This window comes from Lissotriton helveticus, chromosome 1_1, assembly GCF_964261635.1.
Source record: "Lissotriton helveticus chromosome 1_1, aLisHel1.1, whole genome shotgun sequence".
Lineage (NCBI taxonomy): Eukaryota > Metazoa > Chordata > Amphibia > Caudata > Salamandridae > Lissotriton > Lissotriton helveticus.
In genome coordinates, this window is record NC_136057.1 from 1397438767 (window position 1) to 1397455941 (window position 17175).

A 17175-nucleotide genomic window follows, 5' to 3' on the forward strand; every position below is an offset into this window, starting at 1 on the left:
GTCTTTAAGAGCAGAGAGACCGCCAATATCCCATCAAGCTCAGCCAGAGGCCGTTACCTCAGTTCTTTTTTCTGGCTCCTGCTGAGAGGACCCTTGGAGCATTGAACTGGATCTTTTTAGGTTTGTCTTCAAAATATAACTTTAAAGTTCAGTGTTTTTTGCTTCACTAGACTTCTTTTGTCTTTCTCTATTAAGAGAATTGTTTTTCCTGACAGGAGAAAGGCATTGTTACTATTTAAAATGCCTTCTCTCTTAGACAAATGTCCTCGCTGTGGCAGGAAAAAGGCCAAAACAGACCACCAGGAGGTCTGTATTATCTGTCTGCCATCTTCTGACTTCCCTGCCTCCTGTGACATCTGAAAGACCTTCTCCAGACAACCCCTACATGACAGGGAGAAGATTTGCCTGCAGGTAAGGGAAGAAAGAAGGTGACAAGAAGCCAGAGGGATCGCTGAGCGAGGGGGAGCTAATTCTTCCACCAGAGCTCTTCCCTCCGCCTCCAGTGGTCGTGGGAGGTCTGAGAGCGGTTTACAAGGAGAAAACACTATTGGTCCCTGTCGACGTCGAGGCAGAATGTGTCGAGTGGAGGTACGACGCTGACATGCTCCCCTTCATTGACTGGCTCGACACCATACAAGCATCGGCACTCAACATCAAGTAACACTCTAGGCGACGTTGAGACCTGCTTCATATCGACAACCAACGTCGAGACCTGCTTTGACGTCGAGGGACTCTGACTTGCCATCACTGAGAGGTAGGCGGTCGATGTCGAGAGCCAAACGACGATGAGAGTGGTCAACGATGGGGAGCTGTTCGACATTGAGGGTGAGCCTACGTCGACAGGGGGCGACGTCGAGAAGCAGATCATCGACGAAAACCAGTCGACGATGTCGGAGGTCGATGTTGAGAAGATGGCGAAAACCCACCAAAAGCAGGAGAATCTACTCATTATCTGATTCTCGCTCCAGGTCTCCATCTCTGGCAGAAGTACCCTCATTTCCCATTCAGGTATCTCCTCAACCTGGCTCACCTGCTCCAACAGCGCCCACGCCTCCGACGCTACCAACTCCGCCTCTGTTGCTGGTACCTCCAACTCTCCCTACACCAGCTCTACTGGCACATGTCATTTCACCTCCTGCAGTGCCTCACGTTTCTATCACACCAGCACCCAGGATATAACGCTCAAAGACATGCCCTCACTCTCACCATGGACACCATTCATGAGACCGACAACCTACGGCATCAAAACCCTGAATCCTCTCTTGCCCCGCTTCCATTACCCACTCCCCAGGTAGGGCGAAGCATTGCAAATTACCTGGCAGAGGGGCAACGCATAACAACAGATGGCTGGGTCTTGAATATTGTCAAACATGGCTATCATCTCAGATTCACTGCCCCGCAACCATCCATTCTACCAAGGTTATCCACGTCTCGCCTCGAGCTTCTATAGAAGGAAGTAAACATGCTGTGTCACAAGAAAGTGGTGGCATCTGTCCCTCAAACCAATGAGGACAGGGTATTTACTCCAGGTACTTCCTCGTGCTAACGGGCAGAAAAGAGTTCAGGCCCATTCTCGACCACCGAATCGCAAACAAGTGGCCCAGAAAGGAAAAGTTCAGGATGCTCTCAACTTCGACTGGGAGACTGACTTTTCTCAATAGACCTACACAACGCCTATTTTCATATTCCCATCGCAAAGTCTCATCGGACATTCCTCAGATTCATTGTGGGGCAGAACCACTACCAATACGCAGTTCTACCATTTGGCCTCATGTCAGCTCCCAGGATATTTTCCAAATGCATGGCTGTGGTGGCAGTGCATCTACGAAAACAAAGAACTTTGTCTTTCCTTATCTGGACGACTGGCTGACCAAGGTGTCCTCCTTTCCAGAAGCCCAAGAGCATTTTCAATGCACTTGTGATCCTCTTCATTGCCTGGGTCTTCACATCAATTTTCAGAAGTCCACGTCAACATCAGTCCAGATGTTGTACTACTTAGGAGCTACCATTGACATGCTACAGGAAAATGTCACAACCTCCAGCGGATGGCCCGTACAACAGTCCGCATAGTCTCCTCGCTCCTCGGCTAGATGGCCTCTTACATATTTCTGACTCCCAATACCTGCCTCCACGTGCGCCCTCTCCAGGGGTGCTTGGAGGATCAGTGGAACCAGTTCTCAGGGAACTGGAAGGACAAGATCATCCTGTACACTCATGCTGTCAGATCATTCCAGTGGTGGTGTTCCCGGAAAAATCTCCCGAGTGGGATGCCTTTTCACCAGCAGAACCCAACACAGACCATTGTGACGGATACCTCTCTGCTTGGGTGGGGAGCCCTCATTTAATCACCTGCATATACAAGGAATATGTGCCTCAAGAGAAAAGACATACCATATCAACCTCCTGGAACTCCGTGCAGTACACCTGGCACTCAAGGTGTTTCATCCTTCGTTCATGACCAACACCCTGCTTGTTCAGACAATACAACCACCATGTACTACCTGACCAAGCAGGGGGAACACGACCTAGAGCCCTGTTACAAGAAGTTCAAACGCTCTGGCACTTGAAACTGATAGCCACACATCTGCCAGGTGGGCAGAACATCCAGGCAAACACGCTCAGCAGGGTTCTCTACGAAAACCCCGAGTAGGTGCTGAACAAAGAGGTCGCACAAGATCTCTTCAAATTGTGGGGCACACCCTCTACAAAACTTTTCGCCACAGATGTAAACAAAAAATGCCATGATTCGCTGCCAGATTTTACCATCCAAAGTCATTGGGGAATGCCCTATGGATCGACTGGTCCAACAAATTTCTTTACGCTTTTCCTCCAATACCTCTGATACCAGCAGTCCTGCACAAGCTTTCAACCACAACAGACATGATGATCCTCATCGCCCCAGAATGGCCAGGACAACTGTAGCTACCGGACCTGCTTCGCCGGTCTATCCGTCCACATCTCAGGCTGCCATGGAGGCCAGACCTACTCACGTAGTTCAGAGGTCAACTACTACACGCCAACCTCTCATCTCTTTGGCAGCATGGCTACTGAGATAGTGCAGTATAGGCTCCTGAGATAGTGCAGTATAGCCGGTTTAACCTGCCTCAGGACTGTCTGGACATTCAAAAGGAAGCAAAGCATCCATCTGCACGATCTGCTTACGCTTTTAAATGGAGACGATTTTGCATTTGGTGCTCTTCCAGGCAGACCGATCCCACTTCTTGCCAGGAGGATGTCCTTCTCCCATATTTGTTACACCTTGCTAAATCTGGCCTCCAATTCTCGTGCATCAGAGTCCACCTGTCTACTCTCATGGCATACCGGAAAAGTCATTCACAAACCTCTTTCTTTAGGATCCCACTTGTTAAAGATTTCCTGGAGAGGTTAAAGAAGGTCATTCCTTAGATTAGATGTCCCTCTCCTCAATGAGAACTGAACGTGGTGCTTTCTCGCCTCATGCTTTCGCCCTTTGAGCCCATTCATAAGGCATCACTTCAACATCTCACTTGGAAACGCCTTCCTTGTGGCTATAACATCAGCTTGGAGTTAGTGAGATACAGGCCATTTGCACTCATGAGTCATACACAGTCTTCCACTCTTCCAAAGTAGTGTTGTGTTCCCATCCCAAGTTCCTACCTAAAGTGGTCTCAGATTTTCACATAAATTAGATGATCTCTTTACCCACTTTCTTTCAAAACCCATCTCCTCCAGCAGAGAGAGCCCTCCACTTACTTGATGTAAAGAGAGTGTTAAAATTCTACCTGAACAAAACCAAATCTATTTGCAAATCACAACAACTTTTTTATCAACTATGGCCCAGTTCACACAGGTCTAGCTACCTCCAAACAATCAGTCTCTAGGTGGATTGTCTCTTGCATCCTCTGCTGTTATCAGCCAGCTAATAAATCTGTTACTGGTAAGCCCAAAGCACACTCTACTAAAGGCAAGGCAGCTACTACGGCTTTGATGAGGAATATCCCCTTGCCGAATATCTGCAAAGCAGCTAATTGGAGATCAATCCACACAGTCAGTAGGCACTACTGCCTTGACACAAATGCTAGAGCAGATGCTCAAGTAGGACAGGCATCCCTCAGGAATCTCTTTGCCTAGCTGTTTCCATATCTTTTGGTTTCTGTTGACTCCACCACTTTAGGGGGGTGAGCTTGCTACTCTATTCAATTCTTATATAAGAGAAGGTATAGTTTCTTACCTGTAACTCCAGTTCTCTCGTAGGTGTATTTCTATGATAGTAATAAGCAACCCTCCCTCCTCCTCGGTGGAGTAAACAGACACTTTCATGCTCCGTTATTAATCAGCTAGTACAGCCTTCAAAAAGAACTGAGGTAACTGCCTCTGGATGAGCATGATGGGATATTGGAGGTCTCTCTGCTCTTAAAGACAGTCTCTTTTTTCTTCACATATAATGCCAGCCTATGAGCTACATTGCCCGCACTTCTTCATCTCTGTTTCTCTCATAGCAAAAGGGTTTGTGAAGGTTCTTATTCTGTGCCCTTACAAAATTATGAATGCACTAAGCGCATATTTCATTGCAGTCTCTTCTTTTGCCACTCCAAGATGAAAGAATTCTGATCACTGTAGCCTTGTCCTTAGGCTGAATTATGACTTTCTTAAGTGACTTTTCAAGGCCTTCCTGAAGAAAGGCAAAAAGGCAAACTTCAGCACTTAAGAAGATATATTAGAAAAAGTGTTCCGGGGTCCCCGCAGGTTGGCAGGACTATTCAACGCTTATGACTATCTTGGAAATACCCCTAACGAGAGAAAATGTGTTACAGGTAAGAAACTATACCACCTCCGTTAGGCTGAGTTTCTTGAGGAGGTTTGATTTCTAAAGAGTATCTCCAAGGCATTGATGTGATTCCCTGTCCCAGAATGTATTTAATTGTAGTTTTTGTAAAGTGGTGTATACCACCTAGGTGAGTTTCAGAGCGCTTATGGAGGGGATACAAGAAAGAAGATGAGAATAGTGACCATCCAGATGAACACATCAGTCAATAGATCTAATGATAGAAATGTGCCTCATTGTAAGTAGATAGACGATGACAAAGCCTTAAAAGTACTGTCATAGAGTTACTCCTGTACGAGGCATCCTGCTGCTCTTAAGTTTCTGACTGACTCAGAGCTCGGGTGAAGGGTTCAGAATAGTGTCAGGAATAGTCAAGCCATACATAAACTCTACAAATGCGCATAACAACTACAGGAGATGGTGAGAGTGTATTTTTTAGAGAGCAGTCTGGACTATGGCGTGATCTTCTGCTAAATTATTGCAACTGATCTGATGAATGGTGAGTAGACTGAGGTCGGCAAACATTATTTTTCTTGTTGCTGATAGAGAGTAAGCAGCTCAATGAGATAATTTAGGCAGAGACCATGTTAAGATTTGTGGATAAGAAACAGAGTTTTGAACTGGATTAATCTTTTATCAGAAGCCAAGGGAAGGACTTTAGCGACAGAGAGATGTGGTCTTGTGTCAGGCCGAATAGCAGCCTTGCAGCATGATTGCATTACAAAACCGGAGGTTACCATTATGCGTTATTTCTTTAATGCAACTCCATGCACACTTTAAAGAACTTTACAAACATAAACTAAACATTCTAGAACAGAACATTCATAACATAAAACAAGTCAATGCACAGAACAGTCTGCCTCTTTAAAACGCTGCTCCTCGTAGATAAGTACCTTAATTACTAACTTGATTAACAGTTTATTATTGTGGATTCCTGTATATGCTGTATTGTTAAGACTGTTTCCAATCTTGGGAAATAGCCGTCCAATAATGTCTTTGTCATTTTCTGCAGTGTTTGCGTTTTTCTATCCTTAGAGTGACCCGTAAATGGGGCTGTTTATGCCTTTCATTTTTCTTGAGGCGCCTGTTTCGCCCGGTGTAACTGGTTAAGAAATGATCAGGAAGGTGTGCCATACTTCTCGGAGTGTACCGCTCTTTTGTACCTTCACCAACCAGATGCGGGCCGCGGTATTGGCCAAACACTTCTGCACAGCGGACCCCTGGAGTGCGGCTGATCAGAGCAGCTATGGTGGACCACAACTGCTCGGCAGCCCACTCCAGACCCTGTGTAGGACCCCAGCGTTCCTGACTCCGGCATGGGCTGCAAGTAACTGACGTGGTTTCTCTAGAGAGGACCAGTCGGGCGATCCCGGGGCAGCTCTTATAGGCCACAAAAAAATTAAGGAAAGCGTTGGGCAATGGCCTTGCTGTCCCAACGCATAACATAACCCCATCTTGGTCTGGACGTCGACAAACGGAATCTCTGCCTTGAGAATACAAGACCAGTGTCTTCTATTACCACGATAGAGGAAGAAACGGTCATTCATCATTGGCTCAGTTCATCCATAGACTCCTGTCTTCCCCCGGTTAAGAAGAAACACACTTATTGTCATCCCCCTGCTCCATGGTTCTCTGAAGCTCTTAAGCAAGAAAAAACGAAATGCAAGAATCTAGAAAGACAATGGCGTAAATACTATGATCCTAAAATCAAATCATTGTATAAATCTGCCCTCAGTAATTATCATATACTTTGTAATGACGCCCGAGCAAGACACGCTAATTCAACTATTCTTGAAGCTCAGAACTGTCCGAAAGTACTTTTTAAAGTTGTTAGGGAACTCTCTGGAGCCGCTTGCCAGCCAAAACCTCCTTGTCTTGATTCCAAACAGTGCAACGACTTGGCTGAGTTTTTTATTAATAAAATTGATACTATTTATGCCGAGTTTGATAAACAAGCTGTTATCCCTTCTACAATCTCGGTAACCAATGGCACTTTTAACGAACACCTTCCTCAGATCTCCATACTAATTGACGACACTATTGGTCTAGATAAATGGACCCCACTTGATGCCACCACCTTTTGCAGCATTCTGAGTGGCATCAAATCAGGATCTCCTAATGATCCATGTCCTCCGGCAGTTTTTCAAACTTTGAATCAGTCCTCACTGAATTTAATTATAGAGCTATTGAATATGTCCCTAGCTGAAGCTACAGTCCTGGCAGCATGGAAACACGCCATGATTGTGCCCTTGCTGAAGAAAGCCAATTTGTACTCCGAGGAACCATCTAATTACCGTCCTATCTCTCTCCTCCCTATTTTTTCTAAACTTTTGGAGAAGCATATCAACACCCAGCTCACCAGCTTTGTGGAAACTCATGATGTCCTGCATACCTCTCAGTCTGGCTTTAGGGCAGGATTCTACACGGAATCCACACTGCTGGGTGCTACGGAAAACATCAGTTTACAGGTAGATAGAGGAGAAACTGTGGCACTTATTCTTCTTGATTTAAGTACTGTTCGATACTGTTTCTCATACCATCCTTTTAACCACCTTTCAATCTTATGGTATTGCTGGACTTGCACTTAAGTGGCTTTCTAGCTTCCTACTACAAAGAACCTTTCAGGTTTTTTCGTCGACTTCTAGCTCTAAAATCCATGTTTCTCAGTATGGAGTCCCGCAGGGCTCCATACTGAGTCCCCTACTCTTCAATATTTATGTAAGTCCACTGGCAAGAATAACGGAGCAAGCTGGGCTCACGGTATACTCCTATGCCGATGACACCCAGATTATCTTCTCACTATCGGCCAAAACTAAGCATGATACATCGGGGCTCGGTGTAGGGCTAACAAGAATTGCCGATTGGATGCATACCAACAAACTTAAGCTAAACGGTGGGAAAAACGAACTTCTCTTCGGTAACAACAAGTCCCTCTGGGGCCCCCAACATTGGCCATCCCAGATGGGACCGCTCCCAAGTCCAGTGCATTCGGCCCGCAACTTGGGCTTCATTGTCGATGACCAGCTGACAATGAGGCAACAAGCAGTTAAAGTAGCGTCCATCTGTTTTGTCATTCTTAAGTGGCTTAGGAAAATTCTATGGATGCTTCCTTTGCCCACCCAGAAAACTGTAGTCCATGCCCTTATATCATCTAGATTGGACTATGGGAATGTGTTAAATCTGGGTGCAAGCAAAGAAGTATTACACAGGCTACAAATTGTACAAAATTCTGCTGCCCGGCTGCTATGTAAACTTCCCTACAGAACTCCAATTTCTGCCTCATTGCATGATCTTCACTGGCTGCGGATCAACAATCGTGCCAAATTCAAAGCATTGTGCTATATGCACAAGATTAATTCTGGCAAAGCACCTCATTACCTTAAGGCCTTGGTTCATCAATGTCACCCCTCCAGCACACTTCGATCTTCCAATCAGCACAAATTTAAAGTTCCAAGGATCAAACAAGTCAGAATGGGTGGACATTCTTTTTCTTGCTTAGCTCCCTCACTCTGGAACTCGCTTCCCTTTCACTTACGCACCGAACAACATTACTTCAAATTCCGTAAGGACGTAAAAACTTGGTTGTTTAATCAATAATTTCTTTCTGTCCTGTTCCATTCCCTAGTTTCTGTTCCTTAGTTCTTGTGTGTTCCCTAGCGCCGGGAAACCTACGGGTAGCTGTTGCGCTGTACAAATCTAATAAATAAATAAATAAATAAATACATTTAGCCACTTATTTATTATTAAAGACGGACGGAATTCGAAAGACTACATGGACAGTTCACGGGAAACATCACTTACAACGCAACTTTTACCACGCGATGCTTTTACATCGCAACTTTTACAACGCAAACCATTACAACGCATTGCGCTGGGGGGCGCTTTAGGATAGGGAATAGGTTTAATGTACTATCCAACACCTTCCCTATTATCCACGGGGACTGGAGTTGGAATAGTAAATTAAACTATTCACTATCCAGCGCCCCAAAGCACTATGCGTTGTAATGGTATGCGTTGTAAAACTTGCGATGTAAAAGCATGCGTGGTAAAAGCATGCGTTGTAATGTCGTACATCCACAGTTCACAGTTGCAGTGTCTCCTCAAACAGCTGATTGCCCGGAGGAATACTTGCTCAAGTGCCTATTCAACCACATTATTTACGGTTGCCAGAATATTGCTAATATTTATCTTTAGGCTATTTAGAGTGCCCAGAGATTGGTTCCCAAATATATATTTAACAAGGTTATTCAGCGCTTGGCTTAAAGCATCATTCCTATTGAGACACTTTAATAGATCGTTGCCCCCTCCCCGCCCCTTGATTTTCAAACCCTAAAAAGGTCTCACTTTGAACTCCCCATCATGTCAGATAAGGAGATACAGAGCCCTGATATTTCACAGGGAAAGAATAATGAAGAGCCTATTAAAAAGCTCATACAGTATGAAATGCGTACACAAAATTTTGGACCAGGTTATAGCTGCCATGGAGTATGAGTCTAAACTCTTTGTAGTTTAGAGAAATCTTGACAAGCCTGTGTAGATGTAATTGTAATAGTTTATGCGGGGCATGACATCTGCGAGGACTAGTGACATTTTCTGTAACAGTTGGTGGAGAGGCGGGATTCTTCTGAGAGAACAGAATTTGTATGGGGTAGGAAAGTGAATGCCTAAATTCAAGGCATGTTTTTGTACCGATTCAGGCATAGTCAGTTTTTCTGCCTCCAGAGCTGGACCTCAGATATATATAGGGTCCCACTGGGAAGATTACTGGAATTGCCTTCAAGCGTCAGATAAATCTGTATGTCATCTACATACATTTTGTAATTGAAGTTATGGGATTCTAGTAAGCAGACCCATGTAGATGCTGAATAGCATATGTGTTGTAGACCTTTCCAGAGACGAAAGGGCCCAGTGTGACTTGGTGGGCTTCATTTAGCGGAAAGAAACTGAACCTCATTAATGTTATGTCACTGGTGCCTGTTGACAATCTTTCAAAGAGTATGCTGTGGTCAATGATCTAAAGAAAGGTGAAAAGAATTTGAGCACCCGGCTTGCATTCATTGAGAGTGATGAGCAGCTCCTCAGTGATGTTTAGGAGTGTTGTTTCTGTTTCCTGTTGAAGTAGGAAACTTCATGAATTCATATAGAAGGCCGTTTAATTGTGAACGTTTTATGTGTCTCAGGACTATCTCTCGGTTGCACATCTTATCCTTTTGTTTCTGAAAAATGTCTCTGTGGTGACAGAGCACCATGGGCCAATGAAATGAATTTTCTTCTTAAGTTTCCAATGGGTAGTCCTAGAGTGATGTTGGGTATCTGAATATGAGATTCTGAGCACTGTCTCTGATGGCGGACATATCTAGCCTAAGATTTCTGGTAAATAACTCTGGTGATGGGTTGCTCTAGGACTGGATTCCTGATAAGAATCTGGAGTGGTGATGGATGAGCTTTGTCTGGATTTGCAAGATTGACTACTTGCTGATGGAAAGTTCTATGTTTTATTGACAAAGTTCAAATTTGCATCTCTGGAATGATGGGCATCCCTAGGGTTTGTTTTCTGAAAAATATTTCTTGAGTGATGGATCTCCTATAGAGGGGTGGTGTCTGAAGAGTATGACGCAGTGATGCATCTAGTGGTGCTGGGTTTTTAAAGAGCATCTCTGGAGTTCTAGATCTCCAGGGTTTGTGTTTCTGGGGCGTATCTCTGTGATGCATATCTTGAGGATAGTTTTTGGTGGAGTTTCTCTGGGTCACGGATCATTTAGGGTTGGATTTCTCAAGAGTATGCATCAATAGTGCAGTTCCTAGGGTTTGCATTCTGATCATTATCTCTGTGATGATTTCTGAACCAAATGTTGCTTTTTTGATGAGTAACCTGGGGGCGATGGCTACTCCCAAGGCTGTGTTTCTGAGGGGTATATCTATGTCATGATTTCTTCAATGCTTTTTTTCTGTGGAGCACCTCTGTATTGACACATCTTTATTGTGTATGACGTTCGATGAGGGGTATCATTTGTGTCATGACTTCTACAGGCTTATGTATTCGGAGCCCATCTGTGGTGCCACATCCCCACATAGGACTTTTGAGGAGAGCCTTTGGATCACTTACTATTTTAACATGCTGCAGCTTGTTGGCCAAGTGCTCCACTCCTGCCTTGGTTGATGATAAGACAATGGTCATTCTCTCCAGCTTCTCCCTTATCTTTTCCCTCCGAGCTTCCTCCTCTTTAAGATGACTTTCCAACTCCTCCAGGATCTGCTGGCCACTGAGGAGAGACAGAAACAGACCTTACTGGGTTTACCTGTACATTTATGGTTTAATTTTTTGTAATGATTTTCTTACATACACATACCTCTGCCTACGAACAATTGTCCAGTGAGGGTCTGTGTGAGGCACTCATATCTTATTATCGTATAAAGGGAAAAGCAACAAGCATTGGCATTGCCAATAGGTCTCGCTTGTGGGACCTTATAAGTATTTAGTTTTGCAGCACAATATCCGATTATGCAACAAGGATATTGTGCTGCAAAACTAAATACTTATAAGGTCCCACAAGCGAGACCTATTGGCAATGCCAATGCTTGTTCTTTCTTCTTTCTTTCTCGCTGTTTCCATGTCATCATTTTTGCACCTACCCACCTCATGTTGTTGTTGTTTATCCCCCTTCCGTCATTGTTGCTTGCCCTCGTATTGCTGTTTGCACCTCTTACCCCTGGTGTCGTTGCCTACCCTATTCTAGCTGTTGTTTGCCACCCTTCCCATCGTTTCTTCCCCTCCCGTCATTGTTGCTTGTTTTAAAAGCACATCTTAATAGTCAAGCACCGCATGTGTTCACTGTTACGTGTGTGCACAAATGAGAAGTGCGCTGACTGATGCAAAATATGGTTAATAGCCAAGGAAGTCATTTTCAGATCTCCCCCAAGCTTTTGTATTTTTCATTTGTCTGCCATATGGGTTTGACGCCGTGTGTTTGCTCTGATATCTCGCTCAAGTAAACGTGCATGGTGCTTGGACTTTGAATAGTTAGCGAGCTGTTTAGAATTTAAAGTCCGCACTGTTGAATAAGGCATCTTAAAGTTTATTTGCTTCATTTCCTCTGTTCTGGAACGCGACAGTGTCCTGGTAATCAGTCTTATGTGCTAGTGCCATCTACGTGCATACTGGTTGTATGAAATTGACATTTTTGTATTGTACCCTCTTACGAAATATTGTCATTTAACCCAAGGAAGTTGTGCTTATGAAACTACTCACACGCATGTTTATTTTTCCAAAGCTTGAGAAAACCTGTTCGATAAAAAGCTGAAGGAGGAGGGGGTGCGAGGGATGAGGGAACACGGCCTGGGGAAAGCTGGCTGGGGAGGGGGAGGAGAAATGCAAGGAAGGCTGTGTGCGGCGTAATTAGGGGAGGAGAAGCCGAGAAGCCGCAGAGCGCACGCTGGGCGAAGCCCTTTGATGTGCTGTGCGGCAAATGGAGGGAGGCTGATGCGCGTTCATGTTTGAACACGTGGTTCACGTGAACTTGATGAAAACGCCAGCAAAAAGCTGGTGGTTTCACGAGAATTTTCGCCACTTGAATTCTCGCTCCGCTCGATGCGCATGCGCGCATCGATAGGTCGCGAGACCTAAAAACCGAGAATAACACTATAAAACATAACCCTCCTCCTCGAGTTGCTATGTATAACCTTTGGATGGAGTTGCCGTTTAGAAAACATTTGTCCTGGGATGTTCATAACAACATGAAAAGACTTGCTCTAAATGGAAACAGGTTCCTCAGGAATAAGTTGCAGTATGCGAAAATACTGAGGGCAGGCCAGTGAATGGAATTCTCGGGACAGTATTGCGAAGAAAGAGGCCCAGTCAACTTCATATAGCTTATGTTTATTCTCTACAAATAGCAAAATCTTTTTAATGTTTTTGTAATCAGTTTCCTAGCGTAGAGGCCACATTTTTTTCTCCATTGAGTCAAAATAGCTTTTATAGCTGTAAAGAGGGCTATTGCGAGCAGTTTGGTTTAAAGAACCTATGTGGCTGACAATCCACCTGCAAATGGGAGACCCAATGAAATCATCTGTGCCATCGTTTTTTTTTACCAAACCAGTGCACTTTAAGGCAGTAAACTGGGTGCAGTGCATTTTGAAAACTTGCAAAGCACCTGAAAGCAAAATGCTTGCTTCTGCTAAATGTCTTTTCATCCCAGATATCACCCCGTCTATACATCCCAAGGTTTATATTGTTGTGTGTCAGAACTCCCTTGCCCTAACCGGTTAACTGGAGATTGCGCTAAAAATTATGACCATCAGATTTTTAGCATTTCTTCCCAGTAATTCCCCCAGTATCCCATGTGGAGGAATTTGTACTTGCCAATGCTTGATCCCCAACTTTGTTCCCCGGGTTGGCTAAGTGTGGTGGTACTGGACATGTATTGATTTTCGATGGGTTCAGGGTGCCTAGAGGTGATAAACTAGACACAGTGCATTTTGGAAATTTGGAAAGCAGTTGCAAGCAAAATGTCTTGTCTTTCAGTCAAATATCACTGCTGAGCTGTGTGTCAGCATTCTAAAAGTTATATCACTGGGCGTCATACCACTCTCATCCTAATTGTATGGCCAAGACATTTATTAGATTTTCAACATTTGATTCCCCAAAACATGGTAGTTTCCTTCTGTCTTGGTCACACAAGTACTTTTCCTATCCAGGCCTAAACTTTCTTTTTAAATATGTATAACTCACACCTAAGTAGGCCTTGCTGCCCTAAAAGCCTAGCAAAACATTTTGAGTCATGTTTGGTATCTGAGGAATTGAATGTAAAATCCTATTTAATGGTAAAGTCGGATTTTAAGTCACAACTCTGAAAATGCACTGTGCGATTGATCCTGACTACCTCCTACTTACTTCCATTCACAACTTACCCACCTGCATTTAACAATTCACTTGCCCACTTCCTTCTGGGACCTACCCACTCACTGATACATATTATGCTATCTACTGCCATTCACCCAACTCATATACCTAATGTTAGAACCGGGGGTCTCTAGTTGGCAGAGGTAAGTACCTTAGACCAAGTAGGGACCCTTGCTTCTAGTCAGGGTGAAGGAATAACTCTCTGAGATAACCCCTGCTCACCCTCTAGGTAGCATGGCGCGAGCAGTCTAGGCTAAACAGAGGCAATGTGGATAACATTTGCACTTAACACAACAATAATCCCCAATCCACCACAAACTGAGACCACACAGGTAAGTATATTTTATAAAAATATATAGCTTTATCTAGTTTCAGCAAGTAAATGAAGCAGTTGCATGATAATCATTTCTTTAGAAAAATGGTGCATTTTATCTTAAGGGTTGCACTTAATCTTTATGATGGTACTTGTAAATAGGCAGTTCTCAGAACAAAAACAGTCTCAAGTCTCTCAAATCAGTAGTTAAAAATAATGCCACTGATTTCTACTCAATTAGCTCTAAAAACGAGCAAGGAAAACAATGCCCAACGATAGAATTATCCGAGGGAATCAACCCCTATAGCCAGGGGCCCTTCGCGCTATTGGCGCGTCTCACCCGAATGCTGGGACTCCTTTCCTTCCACACGGCACGTCTTTCCGGCCTCAGGCGCACCTCGCCCCACAGCGCTCACTTACGCTCAGGGCCGGCCGCCTCAGCCAGCTCTCCGCTCCGCTCTCAGTCTTCCAGGGAGCGGCGGGGAGCAGAGACGGCAGGCTGGGGGCTGGGGCACTTCCACAATCCCTCGGCGAGGTCGGGTCTGTCTTTCCCGGTCCCGCCGGGTATCGCACGGCAATTCCGGGGTCTCCGTAGCAGCTCCTTCGCTGAGCCAATCAGGTCGCGGCACCGAGGACGAGCCTCCACACACGCCCGGGAGTCAGCCAACGGCAGAGCGGCTCCCGGGACAGGCAAATGATGACGCTCCGCTCCTTCGGCCAAACACGGCCCAACACCACCAATGACGCTGCGCCGCACGGGCCAATCCCGTCGCGGCGTTAGTGAGGGGGCTCGGCTCCCTCAGCCAATGGGAGCGCGGCGGCTTCGTTCTTCGCCGCTTCAGCTCCCCAACGATCGGCGATCTTGTGGGGGGGTATTCCTGGCCCCCGGGCAGCGGCGGTGACACGGCTGGCAGTTGTTTTCAGTGCACCTTGCACTGGGAAGGCCCACAAGTCTCCGGTCTGCCCCACACACACGTGTCGATGAACACGTCGATCTTGGCCACGCAGCAGGCTGGGTCAGCGCGGCGCTCTCAAGCAGATTAGAGAGCCGCCCGTGCGCTAAGCAGGCAAACCACAGGGTTTCACGATCTCCTCGCCACACAGCAGCTTCAGGGGGCACAGCAGGGTCTTGTAGTCCTTGGGCAACCTTTATGTCCCTGGGTTGCAGACAGGGGGCCAGCTCTTCTCAGGCCCTTGGAGATTCAAGTTGCAGACACAGCACACAGCAAAGTCTTGGCAGTTTCAAGCAGGCAGGGTCACAGCACACAGCAAAGTCCCTTTCTCCTCCTCAGCTTCCAGTTAGACAGCAGAACAGGTCAGCCCTTAGAGCACACAGCAAGGCAATCTTCCTTTAGTTCTCCAGCCGTCCTCCTTCCAGCCGAGGTTCCTTCTTGCTTGTAGAATTTCAGAATCTAATCTTCTGTAGTCAGGGGTCCTTTCCTTATATCCCTCAAAGTCTTTGAAGTCCTTTGAAGTCTTTGTGCAAGCAGCCCTGAGTCCAGTCTAAACCAGTTCTGGGGGTTGCGGAGCACTGAGGTGTCTCTGGTTTTCTTCTTCCTGTCAGCTTCAGGGCCAGAGGTGTCAGTTGGCCGGCAGGAGGGAGCTAGCATGGGGGGCCAGGCAGGCACAGCCCAGCACTTATCAGGCCTTTCTTCCTCCCACCTCCCGGGCAGCAGATGTGCCCTTTCATCCCCGGGCTGGCTCCGACCCTCTCCTCCGGGGGCTCTGCAGCCCCCCTGTCACACCCAGGCCAGACAGGCATTCCACAAACCCAGGCACACAGAAAGGTTTAGACAAGAGAACAGCCACTTTCTAAAAGTGCTATTCTCCATTACAGGATTTAAAAACACAAATCACTAAAAGATGTGTCATTAAATTCTGAGTTCAGGGATATCTTTCACTTATGTCCCATCTTGTTCCTATGGGAAGATAGGCTGGTATCACATGGGCCCAGCCTCCTCCAGGTTACTCTATGGAGCAAGATAGCCTTACAGCAGTGAGCACATAAAATGGCTGCAGCCCACTACCAGAGCATGTGACCTGCACTAGTACATGCTCTACCTTATCCATACACTGCACCCTGCCCAGGGGGGTACCTAGAGCCTTCCATAGGGGTGACTGATGTGCACAGACAGGGAAGGGTTAGGCCTAGCCAGTGGGGACACTGGCCAGGCTGACATGGCAGTCACTGACTGCACACAGGCCCTGCGCTGGCAGGCCTGAGTCACCATTTTAAAGCTACTCATGTGGGTGGCTCAATCTGCGCTGCAGGCCCACTAGTAGCATCTGTCATCACCAGCCCTGGCACACACAGTGCACTTTACTAGGGACTCCATGGTGATACAAATATGCCAATCAGGTATATTCAATTAATATGGCAATTTACAGAGGGAGCACTTACACTCTGACACTGATCAGCAGTGGCAGAGTGTCCAAAGCATCTAAATCAGCAAAAACGAAATCCAGCACAGCATCAAAACACATGAGTCAGAGGCAAAAAGATGGGGGAAGAACCACGCCAAAAGGTGTCAGGTCTAACACCTAACCACCCACATTCACTCAGCCAACCTCTGCAATCAGACTCATCCATTCACGCAAACGCACATAGCCTCACCATCCAGTATCCAGCAGTTTCAACAATAAAACGTTACACAGTGGATTTGTTAATGTTTGTATTATGTAATTTGCAGATTACATTTGTTTAATATGAGATATCACATGTAATCATTAATCTGCAGAAGAAAAAAACAATTCTAACACATTGCATGTGGTTGCTTCTCGCTATATGTTCCTCCTCAACCACGCTAGCCATTACCTACAGGCTGACAGAGTACGTCGAGGGAAACTCTCCTGAATTGATGACGTAAATGCTAAATGATACAATTTTGTATGCCTATATCTTATCAGATATTGTACAATTAATAACCGCTGAGCACTCTCTATATCTTGTTACTATCTCTCCTGAAAAGTCTTATTTCAATGCCTGGTCTACATCAGTTTTTGCCCATAGTTTGCCCGCAGACCTCTGCCAGACCTAAGGGCATTTTCATTCCGAATTTCTGGTAAGGTCTGGACAGACACTCATAATTAAAACATATATGTGTTTTGATCACTACTAAACTCCAAAATTAAATATACAGCTGTTATCTTACGTTTCAC

At 45.6% G+C, this 17175-nt stretch overlaps 1 protein-coding gene across 2 annotated transcripts in view; it reads right to left on the reverse strand.

Annotated features, from left to right (window-relative positions):
• ODAD3 (outer dynein arm docking complex subunit 3) overlaps positions 1 to 17175 on the reverse strand; it is a 189449-nt gene that overhangs the window by 22792 nt on the left and 149482 nt on the right. For both annotated transcript variants that reach the window (XM_078684187.1, XM_078684188.1), the window contains one exon: positions 10911 to 11067. In XM_078684187.1, the coding sequence (XP_078540313.1) occupies positions 10911 to 11067 (157 nt within the window). The remainder of the gene's footprint in view (positions 1 to 10910; positions 11068 to 17175) is intronic.